At 42.7% G+C, this 18927-nt stretch overlaps 1 protein-coding gene across 2 annotated transcripts in view; it reads left to right on the top strand.

Moving 5' to 3' along the window:
• The window catches only part of EPHA3 (EPH receptor A3), a 305552-nt gene extending 286912 nt beyond the window's left edge, over positions 1-18640 (top strand). For both annotated transcript variants that reach the window (XM_078848068.1, XM_073305634.2), the window contains exons 16-17: positions 14121-14276; positions 16886-18640. In XM_078848068.1, the coding sequence (XP_078704194.1) occupies positions 14121-14276; positions 16886-16991 (262 nt within the window). In that variant the 3' untranslated portion in view covers positions 16992-18640. The remainder of the gene's footprint in view (positions 1-14120; positions 14277-16885) is intronic.
• The last annotated feature ends 287 nt before the right edge of the window (positions 18641-18927 follow it).

The raw sequence follows: 18927 nt of genomic DNA, 5'->3' as shown, positions 1-18927 counted from the left end.
TCTCACAGCTACTCTGATTCAGCATGGTACTTAAGCATGTAAGTAACCCCATAACTAGAATGGAGCAACTCACATGCTTATAATTAGGCAGGTGCTTAAGTATCTTGCTGAATTGTGTCCCCAAAAAGGTATGTCATGCCCCACTCTTTTCTGGCCTCATCCAGTAAATTACGTACACATGGGAGTACTCCCTTATACTTCAGTAAGACTAAAATGCTTCAAGTTAAGCATGTACTGAAGTGTTTTGCTGAATCAGAGCCTTAATAAGGATCTCATTTCTAACATGAATGCTGATACAAATCTTCTAATTGCATTAAAAAGACTAATTTACAATCCTGTTTATCCAGAGAGTTTTGGGACATAAGCAATGTCCTGTCCTGATAAAGAGGAGGTAATAACTGATGAATTCCCTGGCATTTGAGAACAGAAGCAGGATATGGTTAAATACCATAGTTCTGATTAAGTAGGTACGGATTAACAGGTCTGTACTACACATAAAATACCTGGCTCTTAAAGAGGCTGCTATGAAAAGGCTAGATTTTAAGGCTGTTTTAAAAGGGGGGGGGAGGGAGTGCTCCCTGATCTTAAGTGTAAATGTTGATGGCAGGGCCCAGACTGACAGCCTTGGAGACTGATGTCCTATATTCACAGAATAGGTACAGTCTGGGTAGTGGCAGTGTGGGTTACGCATGCGTCACAGTAATGACCTGAGGGGGCCATCTTTTCAGGAGAGAGGCTCAACAAAGTATAATATTAAATGTCCTTTAAAAACGAATCCCAGGGGTTTATTCTTTTTTTATCTGTATCTTAAAATATCTTGTCTTCCACAGCTGACCTAACCCTTACTAGATGTTAATTCTGTTCCATCATGGTGAACTAAGGGGATATCATAACAAGGGAAATGGGGGTGGAGCTGAAAAATCTTGGTTAGTGTTAAAGCCTGCTATGTAAATAGAATTGATCTGGCTCCTTTTCTTCTTGCCCCAGGCAGTGCGTTTTTTTTTCCTGAGGTAGAAGCTTGCTAGTCTAATCACCTCTCTCCCACTAGTACACAAAGAAGAGAATGAGCAGAGGACGGCAGCGATACTAATGGGCTTGGTTATTAAAAATACATAATGCGATTTGATTCTCCTGCACAGTAAATATGTTTTAATAATTAATTGCTGGGGTTTTTAATACATTGTGAATGATAAGAGTTTATTTGGATAGCTATTCCATGTTATACGGCAGTTGATTGTATTAAATCCAAATTAGTTTAAGCATTACCTTCCCCAGTTAAGAGTTTGTTCTAAATGTCTTTTAAGCCCCAGTTCAGCAAAAGCAAAAAAAAGCACAAGTATGTGTTTAAATTTAAGCAAGTGCATAAGTGCTTCGCTGAATTGGGAGTTGGGAATAATTTCCATATTTTATTTTGTTTTCAGTTTTGGTTTGTGGGAATCATTGCATACTCTTTTTTTTTTTTGCATTTAAAACAAAATATTTATTTGTTTCATCCATCTAATACCAAACCCATGCACAGAATTCTTCTGTGACCTCTAGATACCAAAGTACTCAGAAACTAGTTGCTATGGTTCAAGGGTGAGTTGCACCTGTGATCTCTCTCTCTGTTTCTCTGTGGGCACTTTTTCCAAGTGAGAGATCTATATCTTACAGAGAGGAATCCCATGGTTCACCCCACCTGAGACTGGATCATCAGGTTTCAGCACTCCCTGTTTACTAACCATATTTACATCAGCTGGCCCAACTTGACATTGAGTCCTATTTTAGAATTCTCTCTGTGACCAATATGAGGTTTCTGTGACTCAGGACAGCTTCTTCAAAAACAAGTGTGAAGTATTGGTGCATAGAAATTTAGCAAGCAGAAAGAAACAAGGTTGAAACAATAGCTGCCTCTATGCGTCTTATCTGACCTAAACCTTATCCTTTCTTTGCCCATGTAGGTGGATTCTGCTCATCCCAGTCACCCCTTCTGAGCCTGAGGTCCAGCCTGCAGCTCTCTGCAGGCCCTTTCTCTTAGTCCAAGACAGTCTCTGAGTTCACGGGCAGACTTTTTTATTTGTTCCAAAGTTCCTCTGTCTGCCCTGGGACCCTGAGCCTTGTCCAAATTTATGCATCTTCACCAGTGGGTCAGGTTGAACTTCAAAGCAGTAGGCTCTCTGTTTTGTTCTTTAATTATTGGTGAATAGGTGATACTTAGAGGAGTTAGTCAAGTCTTCCTGTCTAGATGCTTGTCAGGGTGTTTCTATACTGCAGTCAGAGGTATGACTGCAGCACTTCTTTGATCTAGCTAGCTGAAGTAACAATAGCAGTGAAGCATGGATTTCAGCTTGGGATAGCTGCTTGAGTACGTACCCAGGATCGCAGACAGGGTTGAACATAGCTAGATCAAAGGAAGCTCATATAGGTCTTCATATGCTGCAATCTCACCTCCAATTGCAGTGTAGACATACCCTAATTGTGTGCTGGAATTTACCCTGGTGATCACATAACCCCTGACAGAATAGCAAACAGGGACATGTAGTTTTCATAACACATTCGTTACCAGTACTCTGGCAAGTCTCCCTTTACTCTCTGCAGGCATGAGAGGAATAGACGTGCAGCAGGAAAAAAGCATTATGACTCCCCAACACACAGTCCAAGTATCTACACCAGAGGTGGGCAAACTACGGCCCGCGGGCCACATCTTGCCTGCGGGAGCCATTCTGCCCGGTCCTTGAGCTCCCAGCCAGGAAGGCTAGCCCCCGCTGTCCCCTTTCCCCCACAGCCTCACCTCGTCGCACCGCCAGCACTCTGGCCCGCTGCTCAGGGGCTGCAAGCTCCTGCTGCTCTGAGTGGCATGGTAAGGGGGCAGGGAGTAGGGGGTTGGATAAGGGGTACGGGCTCCTGGGGGGCAGTCAGGGGATGGGGAGCAGGGTGCAGAGGTTCTGGGGGGAGGGCGATCAGGGGACAGGGAGCAGGGGCAGTGGTTCTGCAGAGGGGCAGTCAGGGGACAGGGAACAGGGGGGGTTGGATAGGCATGGGAGTTCCGGGGGGGGGGCGTGGGCTGTCAGGGGGCAGGGGTGTGGATAGGGGTTGGGGCAGTCAGGGGACAGGGAGTGAGAGGGTTGGATGGGGTGGGGATTCTGAGGGGGGGCAGTCAGGGGGCGGATAGGGGGTGGGGGCCAGGCTGTTGGAGGACACACAGCCTTACCTACCCGGCCCCCGATACAGTTTTGCAACACCGATGTGGCTCTCGGGCTAAAATGTTTGCCCACCCCTGATCTAGACTGTGCCCAATGAGCTAGGTTGGAGAAATCCTCTCCCACAAGTTATTCTACAGCAGCTATGTGAGGCTGCAGTAACTCCCATGACACCTATGCCCCTAGTCAATATTTAGGAATCACCAGTGGATCTACATTGCAGTAGCTCCCACCCCTCCTTTAACCCCCACTTCTGCCCTTCTGTTAAAATCCTGTTGTTGAAAGCATGCTGAAAGTCTCATGGAGCTGTGTCCTGCAAATCCCTCTTTCCTCTGTCTGTCTCACACACCCACACACACACCAGTGGAACCAAGTTAATTCTGCTGCATACAGGAACCTCTAGGTCTGTAAGTAAGTGTAGAAATTACCCCCGGATATTTGGGTACAAATGATGGAAATTTGTATGGGAATATATTTCGCCTAATGATATTTTAAAAAAAGATATTATAGATATAAAATCATCTTTTTATAGCTTTTAACCTTACATGTTTAAATGTGTTTGGTAATCCACTGCTGTTTGTTTAAAATAGTCGCTACCCTCTTACATCCAGATTACATACATATTCCTAGAGGTGTGCAATATAACTTGTCACCCTCCCCTGTTGCATTTCTTTGTCTCTTATGTTAGGCCCCAGTTCAGCAAAGCACTTAAGCATGTGCTTAGCTTGAATCCCAATGAAGTCAGTTAAGTATATGCTTAAGTGCTTTGCTGAATTCAGGGCCTTTGTCTGCACGTATTTCATACAGGTGCCCCCCTCTGCTTAAGTAGGAGTCTGTGGTACAAAAATTGAGTCAAATAATCTGATTGTGTTTAAAGGGATTGGGATTCCTGGGTCCCAGTCTTTTAGTCCCCTTAGAGTATTCTCTGATTCCGTAACCCTGAAAGGGGTCGCAGGTAGTGGTACCAACTACTTAAATGCTCGTGTTGGGAATTGCTGAACCTATCCTACCCGGATGGTACAGGGAAATCTGTTGCCTCCTTGTAGGCACAGTGAATGGCTTTCCCGAGACAGTCCCACTGAAGGTGTCCAGGAGTCTCTCTTGGAAGCTGTAAGAGCCACTGTCTGCTCTCTCAGCAACAGTCTAGAAATTCCTGCTTTTAAGACCTTATTCCACCCCTGACATGACTGACAGGGCCAGAGGGGCAGGGCCAGCCCACAGCAGTTCTTTAACCTCTTTACCACTGGTGTGGGGTTTATACACGCCATCACGCTTTCTTCCCCCAGATGAAATCCATATTCTTCAATTACATCGTCTTTTTGTGAAGTCTCTCTTTACTTGGCTGTGTATGTACTCCTTGGGCTCAGATGTTTATATCCCTTGTGCCTTCTCCTGTACACGTAGGTGTCTAGTTTTGCAAACTGATGTAGAAACTGAATACGGTACAAGTGAAGTAGTGCACGTTATATAATTTTGCCAAAGCATTGCATAACCTAATCATAATTTCTTTTCATTCATGTCCTGTTGTTCTCTCTTGGTATCTGAGCATTTTGTTGTTTTTTATAATTGAACCTCTACGTTGTTTGGATATTTGTAGCCTGGAAGTGAGTTCATAATTCTCCCAGTTTTCATCAATTCCATTATATTTGTACTTGGACTTATTATTTTTGAGACCAGTGTATATTACTTTCACATGGGTGAACATGTCACTCAATTACAAAGAGATGGAAAGCTTTCCAGAATTCAGTGGGTGAGTCAGAAATACTTCATCCATCCCGTAACAAGTTGGTGAAACTGGCATCCAACAGGGTTTGTTGATTCTTGTTTCATTTGTGAGACACAATGAAAACCAAGAGTTGGATAATTGAAAATATTTCCCAAACTATAAAACTCTGAAATTAGCTTCTGACCCTTTTTTTTCTACTACTACTTCTTTTTTTTCCTTTTTGTCAGCAATTGAAGCTGATTAGGGATTTCTATAATTCTTCAAGCTTCATTGTGCAAAGTTTTTTGGCTGGATTTCAAGCAAAAACTTTCTCTATTATAGATTTGATGGCTCAAATTTTACAATAGCATCACGCGCATAAGGAGGCAGAGCACATCCAAAATTTGTACCTACGGTTTCTTCTGAGTTTCACATTGACCAAATTATTCATCTTTCTTTCTTTCTTTCTTTCTTTCTTTCTTTCTTTCTTTCTTTCTTTCTTTCTTTCTTTCTTTCTTTCTTTCTTTCTTTCTTTCTTTCTTTCTTTCTTTTCTTTTCTTTTCTTTTCTTTTCTTTTCTTTTCTTTTCTTTTCTTTTCTTTTCTTTTCTTTTCTTTTCTTTTCTTTTCTTTTCTTTTCTTTTCTTTTCTTTTCTAATCCCCATCAGTCTACAGAGGAATCTGCCTTCCATACACTATATGTGAAGACGGCTTTAGTCTTTTACTTGAATAGAACTAGGCCATTCAGGAAGACACCTAGACTCTTTGTTTCTATTGAAAATAGATCTAGGGGAGCTTCTGTCTCCGCTCAGAGACTTTCTAAATGGATCCCTGAATAAATTATTGCCAATTTCTGTTCTGCTGAGGTTCCACCTCCCTTTTGAGTGACTGTACTCTCTACTAGATCACAATCTACCCTAGAGGCCTACTCAAGGACATTCCAGTTGCTGAAATCTGAATGGCTGCAACATGGTCCTTGGTACATATATTTTCCACCCATTGGTCTTTGTTTCACTCTGCGAGGTCAGTTGCTGTAGTAGGTAATGCAGTTCTTTCTTCTGTGATTGACTGTGTTCCCATCTCCTTAAGGGGTTACTGCTAGGGAGTGACCTGAAGCGATGCTACTCAGAGAAGAAGGCTACTCACCTTGTGCAGTACTGGAGCTCTTCTAGGTGTGTGTCACCTAGGGTGCTCCGCTATCTTCCCTTCTTTCCACTGTTTTGGAGTTTCTTTGTGATAGAGAAGAAACCGAGGGCAGTTCGCCCATGTAGCCTTCTATGACCTCAGTATGGGGCACAAGGGTAAGTAGGGCACATGCACTGCGACCAAAAATCTCCAATCAAAGGCTCAGGGTGCACGCACACCTGAACTGGACCATCCACAGAAGGACACATTTTGAAAAACTCCAGTTACTGCACAAGGAGAGTAACCGCTCCTCTTTTATTACTTGCTGTTTGTTGTGATTCGGAAGGGATCTGTTCTGTTATTCTCAACTCAATATTCAGGGCTTTTACTGTGCAGCCCTCATTACCATTAATGGAAATTCTAAGCTGGAAGTGCTAGAAAACAAACTGTGCCTGATATAGTAAGCGTTAAGTCTGCCTTGAGATTCACAATACAGCCAAATGTGAGATGTGATGCCTGCGTAAGGCAGGTCACAGCGCAACATGGAACAGACAGGGAGCCAGTACAACATTTTATAAGCCTTCTAATGGCACTTTTTTTCTCTTTTCAAGAGATTGTTTTAGCAATAATGCCTGGATAGAGTTAATGGGCAGCCTCTCAGCCAGTCAGGAATCCCTAAGAAATACCCTGCACCATGACATCAGTTGCTTAATTGTATAGCTAATACGGCACTGTGTATAACAAGTAGAAAATACGTACCTGTAAATAGTGGTGGGTTTGGTCTAAAACGCCCTACCCTGGTAGCCAGTGTTGATCCTGCTGGGAAAGTGTAAAGTGAATTGTACTGACACTGAGGTAGGTGACTTGTTGAGTCTTTACTTTACCTGGTACAGTGGGTTTGGAGATGGCTCCCTGGAGAGAGATGACCGAATGTGTGGGCTGAGCAGCTCTGAGTGAGGAACTTTAGAAGCTTCCAAGGCTGAGAAGACTTAAGCTACTCCTATTATTTTCTTTGTTAATAAAGCTAGACCCCATGTAAATAGGGTGTGGACTATGTTTTCAGAGCAATTTGGGAAACGTAAAAGTAGCGTCAGGAGCTTTTTGTTTTTAAGACACACTGCAAAATGGGTGTCAAAAGAGAAGAGGTAGGTCCTGAAATGGGTCAGGGAACAATAAGAACTACAGCAGCAGATCTTTCTGCAGCTTATAGCAGCAGGCCTGGGCGGCAGCACACCAGAAACAGCAAAGACTATTCCTGGAGCAGATGTTCTTGAGGATTGTCAAACTGGAGACACGGCTCAGATTAGCATTGGGTATTGATCTTTACCTGTCCAAGATGATAACTTATAGGTTTATGTAGTCATCTTCACTGACTCGCAGCCATCTGCTGCAGCAGCATAGCGCCCCTCCGTGGGGAGCAAGGGAAGAGGATTCCTAGGCTGTCTGTTTGGTTTTTAACAAGAGAAGCACACGCTGCATATCAGACCCTGAGCAAGATGCTGCGATTCTGGACTTCCTGGGGACCTTGGAAGAAAAATACCAGAATGTTGTTTCAGGGTGAGCCCTTTTCTTTTGCCCAGCAGTTGGACAACTGGGCTGTGCATTGGCTCAAGCCAAAGGAATGAACTGCAGGAGAACTGATGCCTGAATTATTTTAGAATAGTATTTTAATAGTCTGCTTTGGAGGATGCAGATAAGGGTATGCCAGCACCAACTATCTAAGCTGGCAAGAGGCTCTCTCATGGAGGCTAAACTGTTGGGTAAACCACAAGGGCTATGACTGCAACCCTGACCTGCAGCATCATCCAAGGATCTGCTCAAGGAACATTTGGGGAGAAAACTAAAAGAGGTTGGGCAGTATGAAGAGGCAGCTCAAAAAGAACATTTGTTCAGTGTCTAAGAGGGACCCTTCCTGTTGTGTGTATTTTGCCTGTGGGCAATGGGGAGTGTAAATAAATCAACGGCTGTCCAATGAGGCAGTGTGACTTTAAAGAAATGCTAAGGTCAAAACCAAAAAGGACGCTCATCCAGACTCTAGGTAGGAGCCAGCAGCCCTTCCTATGGTCTGTTATTTGTGTGAGGAAAATAGTGCATGCAAAAAATGGTGTCCCTTTGTAGAATGTGACAATGGGGGCAACACGTGGTCTTGCTGAGACTGTGAGCGCTGAGACTTCAGTGTGAGTACTGCTTGTAATAACCAGCTCAGTGGACTCAGGGTGCACCCAACCATTGGTGTGGGAGTGCTGAATGCAGCTTGAGCTACTTAGGTTACCAGCAGCTATAGAAACTCAAGACACATCCTTCATTGGTAATTGCCTTGACAATGGAGAGATTAGGGGGGACCTTTCTGAACTCACATGCAGCTCTGGCCAATTGTGGAGTGAGACTGTGGTTACATTTTTAGTCTCACCTGGGCACTGAGGTTACATTTTTAGTCCCTCACAGTGAGAGGAAACCAGAGCTTGTGCCCTGGGCCTGGTGGGGTGGAGGTGTATGTAAAAGAGTCAAATGAGGCAAGTAGCTCCTTTCCCCCACTTGAATATAAAGCAGGTGTGATGGCTGTCTGGAGGGCAAGGGTTTAGGATGTAGGCTGAGCAGTCCTGAGCGAGGAACCCTAGGAATAGCCACGTCTGAAGAAAAGATGTGAGCTGATCTTTAATATCTTGCATTTTTTCTTGGTTAATAATGCCAAAACCCAGGAAGCAAAGTGAGGGGAAGGAAGCTTGTACTTGTAAAGAGTGTGAGCTGTATTTGGAAAGGAAGCTGGGAAAGACTACTGCTTGCAATTTCTAACTAGTGATCTATGTAACAACAAAGTGTACCCACTTTTGACCTCAAAAACAAAGAGGAGCAACAATCTGGTTTACTCTCAAACTCAGCAAACACGATATGAAATCTCGGGGGAGGGGGGAGAAAATATGCCAAACAGCAAGGCAAATTTTTATTTTAAGAACAAAGCTGCTAATTTTACCAGAGGGATGCTTTAAGCCAGGCATAAATAGCTGTAACTGCAAAGATTCTAGTCCTTAAGGTCCAGGGATAATTAAAGTAAACACAATGGCTCTACTTCTCCTCAGTGTGACATTTATTTACTGGTCTCCTGTTGGGAAGCACGTACACTCATGATTCCATTTGCTATAGAAGATAAAACTAAAATTGCTTCACATGCACTCTCTTTTTCTAAGGTCGGAGATAACTATGTTGTCCTGAGCGTTAGTCTAGAATTTCAGTGCTTGAAGTCACAAAGTCATCTGCATTCAAAGCAATGTAGTGAAGGTGTCGTTTTACTTTTTGTAAGAGAAAAAGGAATTATAGATGCCTGTTTTTAAGTGTGAAAGTATAAAGGATATTTCCAAATTTAGAAATAGGGAATTAGGTTACATTGATTAGGGGAAAAAACAGAACATGGAATCCAGGAGGTGGCATATGGGATTTCTCTACCCAGCAGCAATAAGCTGTCCTTTACACAGAAGTAATGCTTCATTCTCCTGGTGCTTATGGCACCTGAAATTACAAATTAAGTTCTCTCTCTCTCACTGGATAGCTGGCACACCTATAGTAGAGATTTGTACAACAGGGACTGAAGTTCCTTTGCTATTTATATATTTATTTCTAGACATGATGTGCTGTGACAAAGTTCCTTGAATAGTGACAAAATCTGTTTTACTGACAGAAAACCATGGTTTTCTGTGCTTATGGGCACAACACAAGAGTTAATTTCAGCTGTTAACACAGTGGGCCCGTCTACTTAAAGCTGACTGCAGCAGGGCATTGTGTAGAAAGCACAATCTGGCATCTCACGGTTGAATTTGTCGCTGTATTTTTACTTATTTGGGGGAAGGGGTGTCACATGTCAGCAAATACGGACCTCCAGCCATATACAATGCACGAATGAGTAGCACTGAGAATTTTCTCCATGCCAGTGGATGGATAACCATTTGAAAATGTAGCGGTTGGGGAGTGGAGGTGAGGACAAAACAAAAGAGCCTAAAAAAAAAAAAAAACGGGGGAAATGTTCTTTGCTCTGTTTCCCTGAGCAAACATGCAATTTCCATGATTTCTTTTTAATGACTCTGTTCTGAAGCTGGTAGGTACTGATTTATGAAAAGCTGTAAAAGATCAGGTGGAACCCTGCAGGACGTCGTTTGCAGCTGCATGGATTGCAACCCATCTAATTTGTCTAGCTAAGTGTGAGCTCATGGCACACATCACCCAGCCCATAAATTTCATGTTCAGACCTTCTGTCTAGGGGCTGGGTCAGGGGGAGAAAAATGCCGATGTGTGCATGTGCAGATGCTCTGAAAGCCCAGCATTCCCTTGGTGCATGGGAGGAGACATCACAGACTCTTCACAGTGAGAGACAAATTCCTGTTCATTGATAAACTGTCCAGATGTCCTCTCTGAGGAGGAAAGTTACTAATTTTTGCTTGGAATCCTACAAGGAGAAAAATGATACTTTACAGTGCTGGTTAGTCTGAGGTCACTTACATAAAAATTAGGTCATATTTTTTGTCCTGGTGATACTTTGATCCAAGTAATAAACATAAAAGCTCTGTTGGGCCACTCTAATCCCTAATCCTAGGGTCCTGTTCTATTTCAGCTTGTTTATGCTCACTCTTTCTTTAAGCAATTGTTGAGTCAGGCCCTGTTTTATTAGAGTTCAGATGAAAAAGGAAAAGTAACACACTACGTTGGATAGAGAAAAACTTTCTCCGTGCTTTATCACTAAGCACACTTCATAAATACCCATAATAAATGTCTTGGGATTCCAGATGTTATACTCAGAAAACCAGAAATAAAAAGTGACTCTTCATGGGACAAACAGTAGTTAGCTAGGTGTAGACCATATGGCTACTGGGTACACCCTGGATCTGCTTGCCAAACTTGGGCGTCCAACCATTCACTGTTCAAAACTTCACTTACATAGGTGCCTAAGGGCTGCTTTTGGCATGACAGTGGGAGTGTATGTGCTTAGCTTTAAAGGGCCATGTCTGCAAATTGTTTCTTTAACCCCCTGGCCATGTTTCCCTTGTTGCTCTTCTCCCGTCCCACCAGGCTTGTTGTACTGTTTTCCAGTGTCTTCTATCACGATTATTCTCTGAGTGGTATGGTGCGTGATGGTAGATAGTCAGGAAATGTCTTTCCCATCTAAGATTGTTCTCAGGGCCCAAATCTTCAGCTGGTGTAAAATGTCATAGTGCCATTGGAGGAGCAATGATTGACATCAACGGAGGATCAGGCTCCCAAGCCCATTTCTCCAGACAACAACCAATTGTTCGACTGCTCAGCCTGTAAAGAGAGGATTGCCAGGCAAAACATAATGCCCATGCTAAGAAGATACGTAGGTTTCTGATCAACTGAGTTGCTGCTCTTGAATCTGGTTGAGAATTGAACGTGAGGCTGCAACAACAATTGCTGAAAGGCTGATTATCAAGGCCTTTCCAATTTCTAAGGCAGCATGTTCTGAAGCTTCTTACTGGCTTCACAATAGTGTCCAGTGATCCAGAAAGGGGAAATCTAGCGATTTGTACCAAACACGGGTCTCCTACCGTACATGACAGTACACTGTGCACAGTCTGGGTAATTGTATAGGTCGTGATATGTGTATTTTTGCTACAGCAGTCAAGCAGCCAGCCACAATTTCTAAAGCCTGCGTTCTAAAAGCTTTTTATAATGTATAAGAGGAATCGATTTATCAAACTAATGCTAGGCAAAACCTCAAAGATGGAAGGTTTGGTTTGGACATGTAGCCAAAAGTCAAAGTGGCTTATTTGAACTTAGCCAAACTTCTTTAGTTTAAAAATTGAGGTCAGAATTGCATGCGTAAGAATTCTGGTATTTCCTCATCCCCACCAGGGTCAGACGTATCGCATGAGCATGCTTCTTTAGTACTTCTGATCCTAATGAAACTTAAAAGGGCAAAAGAACGTGAAAATAATTAAGGCTGGGATTTTCAAACCCTAAAGAATTATGCACCCAGCTCCCATTGAAATCCACTGGAATTTGAGTACTTAACTCCATTTGGGGTCCCTTCATAAATTCTGCCTTAAAAGTTTTTCCAAACCTCAGATTCTGTTCAAGTTTGGGAGAATAGTCCTTGGTGGTAGGTCTTTTGAACCCAAATCAGTTCTCCCATTACAAATATTAATGAACCACATACCCAGCTGCAACATGGCATAATCATTTAACTTTAAATCATGGCATTTGAAGCGTGATCTTTAACCACTCTCCTTCGCTCCTGATTCCTGGTGAAGAAATTCAGATAGCCACCTAAAGCTGGAATAATTAGGTTTAGTCCAGATGAACTGCCGAGGATTAGGGCCTGAGATGACAGGGAAGTCCCAACAGCTATTTATGCCACTTGCCTGATGTGGGTGGGCCACCTCTGTAAATGCAGATGGTGCGGCCTGTCATCTGAGCACTCCTTTCCACTGTTCTTGGTGCTGGTGCAATGAACCTCTCTGCAGTGTGCACAGAACGTGGCTCTTCTGCTGTCAGGCCCACCATGTAGCCCCTCACACAGAGCTTCAGTGCTGAGGATGGCTGTCTCCTGCCAAACACTAAATCAGCATATTGTCAGGCAGCCTCTCTTTGTTATTTAAGGATCTGTTTCAACATACTGTCCACAGCTCAGTAGAGCATATTAGGGTGGAACGAGCACTATTGCAGGGGTCCTGGTGCTCTTCCTGTTTTGCTGCGTGGTTAGATGCTGTGTAGCAAGAGACACATTAATTTTCACTGTCTTGTTTTGTGCTTAGTAAGTATCAAATGGTTTACATTGTTTGTTGCCTATCTACAATGATAGTGAAGGTGGGGATCAGTAATAAGAGATGTAGGAAAGCATTCACACTGATTTTTTGGGCCAAAACAAAACTGGGGTAATTCCAGTGGAACTTCCAGTAGGAGGAGCTCCTGGTATAGCCTTTTCTGGTGGGCAATAAAATTGAGTTCAGGTTACTTTTGTCCCTTAGTCTCCAGTCAGTTGCACAAAATGGCTTCAATTCAGCAAAGCACTGAAGCACACAATAGACCTCAATGAAAGTAAGCATGTGCTTCAAGTTAAGTGTGTGCTTTGTTGAATCAGGGCAGGCTCACAGTAGCTGTAGGGGAGGTCAAAATTGAAGAGAATACAGTAGACGGTCATTAATAGCAACATATCGGTGCCCTTTTGCTGTGTTGTTCCTAAGCAGTTGTTGCTGTTACGGGAGTGTTGACAATTCACTGGGTCCCAGGAAAGTGGTCCCAGGGGAAATGTTGCTCATAAGCGGCGATTGCTCTTACAAAGTGTTACTGCAAACAAGCATCTACCGTAGTGGCTCATATTCTTAAATACTATCACAGATGGAAGAATCTGATATAATGTTAATTAGTGTCGCAGCTGGGAAATAATTAATATGGACACTAAGATGTCATGCCCACCAGAAAGAATACTGATCACATGGGTATTCAGAGGCTTTGTGTGCAGCTTAGAAAAAAGATAACAATGCAATGAGAAAAAACAACTCATGTCAATACAGGGGAGGCCAGACATTTGTCCACATCTGTGCACTAACATAAGACATTACAGTGTAGTAGCAAAGTTGGAAAAGGAGAGCCCCATCACCATGTCTGACTGCATTGGTAGATCATTATGAGAGCCTCAAGTATGGCCCTCCGTAATGCTACCAAATGCAGGGATACCTGTCATCCAGCTCTTCCTGGCAGTAGAGAAGTTGGCCCAAGAAAAGATATTACCTCACCTACCTTGTCACACTTCTTATGCTTATTTTCAATAGGACGTTTACTTCCCTGTTGCTATTAATCCAACAACAATCTGCTGTTAGAAATCATACAGACTGAAATTAAATTATAATGTAAAAAATATGTATCACATACTGGTAATGCTTCCATGAGTTAAAGCACCTGGATGAGCCGAGTAGTTGGAGCTCATAAACAAGATGATTACACAGTGTTCCTCAATGCTGCCAACTTGAACAAATGAGGCCACAGTGGTGGATAAATTCCACAGATGAACAGGAGAGCAGCTGGGAACTCCTGCTGGTGTTGGTGTTAAGTTTAGACACAAAGTGTATCTTATGTTTACTCCGGCTCTCTTACTTTCTTTTTATTCCAGGCCATCAAATCTTCTCCTGGACCAAAGCAACGTTGACATCTCAGCATTCCGCATGACAGGTGACTGGCTCAACGGGATTCGGACAGGACAGTGCAAGGACATCTTCACAGGCGTGGAATACAGTTCATGTGACACAATAGCCAAGATTTCCATAGAGTAAGTTAGTGCAATTTGTAGTGCCCATGGATATTTTTTATTTTAAACATGCACAAGTCACATTTTTGGACTAAGCTTTAACAAGAATAGCTTAAAAATACTCTCTTGTATTTAAAGGCCATTTTCAAGTGTAAATTCAAAATTTAGTTCTTATGTATGTATAGAAAACAAACCGTTTTGCAGATGGCATGAGGACTGCAGCTTGCTCTGTGTAAGCAGACTCCTGTGCTCACACAGAGCCCAGTGGAGTCAGGAGAAGGTCTTTCCATTTAATGCCCCCACTCAGCCACCCCTCTACCCATGTGGCCCTGTGCCTCCATTCCTATTCAGCCCCTGCCCCAGTCTGTCATCCCCCACTAGCCCTTATGAGCCCCTGTCTGACCTCCCAGCAGCCCCATGATGTCTCCCCATATCCCCTGGCCCAAAAAGTGCTGCGAAGAAGGGAGGCTTTCTCCTTCCTAGCTGGCTGGGAGCTGCTGCTCTGTTCCATTGCCACAGCACCCTTTGGTGAGCAAAAGGCAGAACTGCAGTAACTTTCCAGCCCAAGTTATTTTCTGTTGAGTTTGCTCTGTTCTAGTGCCATCTTGCCCTCTGGTGGGCAAAAAGTGGAACTGCAGCAACTTTCTGGCAGAAGCTTTTTTCTGTGTAAAAAATTATAAATTTGCATGGCTCATTAATTATGTGCACACACGGTGGCACAGAATTCCCCCTGGAGTCAGTTACTGTACAAATAACCAGTATAAAGACAGTCACTGCTGTAGAGAGCTCAATATCTAGGATGTAAGCAATATATAACAGATGGTGAGACACATTATGATACTATTAGGAAGGCAAAATAACATTAGAAAGATGTGTTTTAGAGTCAATTCAATGACACAGTTGTCTCAATGGTAACAGTGTCCATGGACTGCAAGTGTCCATAGCTGCAGGTCTTCACTATGCTGGCTGGGTGACTGGCCAGAAGTCACCTTTCTGTCCCTGATTAGATGATCACTACATTTATAAGCAGGAGGAGAGCCTGAGGATGTTACTGAGGGTTTTAACTCTCTCAGGAAGATGGTGGGAATGTTTAAAGGAGAGGTAGCATGAGATAAGCAAACCTAAGAGATTTTAGGACATTTTTAATCCAGTTCATCCCTGAGCACCTACTTAGGTGCAGTTCATGTTGCCATTGAGGTAAAGGAAGGCATAGTTAGGACTTTAAATTTGACCCCGCTATTTGTTGTACTTATGCATGAATGTGGACAAATAGAAATGTCAAATCATTTGTTGGTTGCAACCAAGCTTCCCTTAAACAATTTATCATCCTCTTGTTCAAATCATCTGATGTGCATATGTAACACCAACAGAGCCCAGTCGTTGGCAGTTGGGATCGAACTGGGGACCTCTGGAGCTTAGCGCATGAGCCTCTATAGCATGAGCTAAAAGCCAACTAGCTGTCAGCTAAGGCTGTAGAGCAGACTCATTTTATCTCTCTCTCTCTAAGTGGTCTCGGTGCCACTAATTGGGACAGAACATGACACCCAATACTCATTAATATTAATAAGCCATGCACACATGCATTGAGAAAAGAATATTTTTCATTATTCCCAAAATGTTACAAATGCTACAATCCTTCTAATCTACCTTAAATTCCATTTATATAGAGCAGGGAAGGAACTGGTTCAAATTGGTGCTTTGAATGAGCCCTGATTTCCTCCTGCATCTCGAGGAACAAGCTGGAGGAGTTGGTGTTACAAATTCATGTATCCAGCTGGAATGAATTAGTTTGTTTAAATTTAAATGTGTACCATCTTTATTCCTGCAGTACAGAGTGTTGTGGTAATAGTCTCTCTGCACCTGGGAACATGTCAGGTATGGTTATGAAGATACTGTGCCAGAGAGAATATTGACTTCTTAATGGTATACATTGGTGGCAGCTAAGTGATGGGGAACAAGTAACCAATAGCTGCAGTATGGAAATTAAAACACATAAATACAGCCAATTAGCCAATTGTAAAAAAAAAAAAAAGTTGATAATGGCAAAGACCCCCTGGGAACATTGCAGAAACCCACTAGTAATGGCCAGTTTCCTGTGGACTAATAGCTAATTAGCCTCACTGCAAAAGTGTGAAGTCACATTTCCACGGTGCCCAACAAAGGGATTAGATGGTCTGGAGAAACCGAAGGCAAAGACACAGCAGGGCCTGTGAATGTGACCATGTAGCTATACATTTCAGCATCAATCCCAGAGCTGTGGAAGCCAAACTGCTAAAAGGGCTCAGTGTGCAAGATGGCAGGCCTGATTCAGGGAAAAAAATCAGGCCAGACGGTCACAGCATGAAATGCTGCTTCAGCAGGGAAAAGACCCCAGGAATCTCAATAGTCGACTCAGGTCCACAATCAGCACTTGTCTCATCTTTTGGGTGGGTATTTTCTGGTGCTAAACAAAGCAGAACACAGCTCGGTGAGATCTTCTCCTATTGTGCTATTTTTTTTGAGAGAGAGAGAGAGATTCTCACTGGTTTCTGTTCTCATACAGTCTCCAATCTAGCAATAGGGAAAAGGCAGTGTGAAACACAGAGGTAGAGGACATCACATTTATCAACCCTGTGTTCTCTTTCTTTCAGTGATATGAAGAAGGTTGGTGTTACAGTTGTTGGTCCTCAGAAGAAGATTATTAGCAGCATTAAAGCGCTAGAAAATCATACAAAGAATAGCCCTGTTCCTGTGTAAGGTACCAAAATGATGTTGCTCAGGTCAAAGAAAGAGAGAGAGAGAGAGAAGTTGCTTCAAAGGGCAAATAGTGATGGCTGAGAAAACTGCACGAATTAAAGGAGCTCTCACAACACTGTTGGGAACATTGTTGGTAACTTCAAGCCCACTAAAAAACTCAAATATTGAGTATCAATGCCTTAAAAATAGGAACAAAAATTTTTAATCCTAAAGGGTGGGTGCTTTCTTTTCCCCTTCTAGTAACTAACTGATAATACAGATAATAATTTTGAAAAGAAAAAATATGTAAACATCCTTCCAAGTAAAACATTGAAACTGAACCCTAGAGCCATTTGAACATTAACTGACTGAATATCATGAAAAACCACGGACATAAAGGCTGTGTGTTTGATCGACAGCAACAAGAAGAAAAAAAAGATTTGCAGTATTTTTATACACAGAAGAGATCTGTAACAGGTATTTTATTTCTTTAAAGGCAAGCAAAATTGAGGGATCATACCTCAAACTTATCTGGCCATACAATAATGTCACTGTAATCCTCTGTTTCAACTGTGGAAAGGAATACAGAAATAAAGTTTGTAGTGACTTTGAGTTAGTTCACAAATGATTTTTGCCATTACGTTAGCTTCCCTAAATGTTTCCATTTAAAAAACAAAAAAAAGTCTTAATTTTTTTTTAAAAAGGCATATTTATTTCCTTTTATTCTTTATTGTTTATATTTATGCTTAAATATCTTAACTTAGATTTATTACTGCCATGTGCCAAATGCAGTCAGACTTCACTTATCAGAATTGATGGTTTAACCTGAGAAAATTGTATGATGTGTTACTTACTAAATTTTGTTGTATATTCATACTGCCCTGTTTGAAATCCAAGAAAGAAAAGCTTTATTCCAGCTCTTGCTCTGAACAATCCATCTGGAGTTATAGACATTCCATCTATGTCATATCTCTGTTCACAGTAATATGTTATACTTCTAACCTAGAGTAAATATACTAGCAGAACTGTGTGTGTGCAACATACAAATTGTTCCATGGATCAATATCCAGCCTGGTTAAGCATGTTAGTTTCCTTTACCTCCCAAAGACCTGATTTCACCATCCTTGCACATGATGAGTAAGTAGCACCTTATTCAGATTGATTTCAGTGGAGCTATTTGCAGAGTGAGGTGCTAGAACCCAATATAAGGGAGGCAGATTTGAACCCTAATTTAGTGGGACTGCTTCTTTAGCTTACGTGGTAAAGGTTTGAGTCTGAGTATGGAGCTGAAGGTCAGGGATTCTATTCCTGTTTGCCACATGTGCATAATTAGCAGGAAGTCATGACATATATATATATATATATATATATATATATATACATACATACATACATAGTCCCTGATCATTACACTAGGATGTGACTTAGTGCTGCACATCTTGGACTGGAATCCTGCCCTCCTTAAACTTCCACCTCTTCTGCAGAATGGATTCCACTGAATAACACTGAGTTCCTGTGAAAACAAACAAAAGACAAGACAAATGCATTTTGAAGGATCCAGGGCTGTAGTATGTAGTACAGATTACTATTAAGGCTACAATTTAGTCACAGGTATTTTTAGTAAAAGTCATGTATGGTCACGGGCAGTAAACCCCTGACTAAATCTTGGGGTGGGGGGGTTGGCCATGGAGTGTCGCGGGTGCTCATGGGAGGGGGCTGGGGGGGGCGCCACGTGGTGGCATGCAGGTGGTGGCAGGTGGTGGCTCGCAGCCCAGGACCCCTGCTGGTGCTGGGGTTGGGGGGGTGGCAGGTCTCACAGGCTCCATTCGTGGCTCCCCTGAAGCAGCAACATGTCCATCCCTCAGCTCCTAGCTCCTCACGCTGTCCCCATGCACCAGCTCCACAGCTCCCCTTGGCCAGGAACCATGACTTCTGTGACAAACTCACAGCCTTAATT

The sequence above is a fragment of the Lepidochelys kempii genome, chromosome 1 (assembly GCF_965140285.1).
Source record: "Lepidochelys kempii isolate rLepKem1 chromosome 1, rLepKem1.hap1, whole genome shotgun sequence".
Lineage (NCBI taxonomy): Eukaryota > Metazoa > Chordata > Testudines > Cheloniidae > Lepidochelys > Lepidochelys kempii.
The sequence above is the reverse complement of the archived record's forward strand: the minus strand, read 5'-3'. Positions and strand labels throughout refer to the sequence as shown.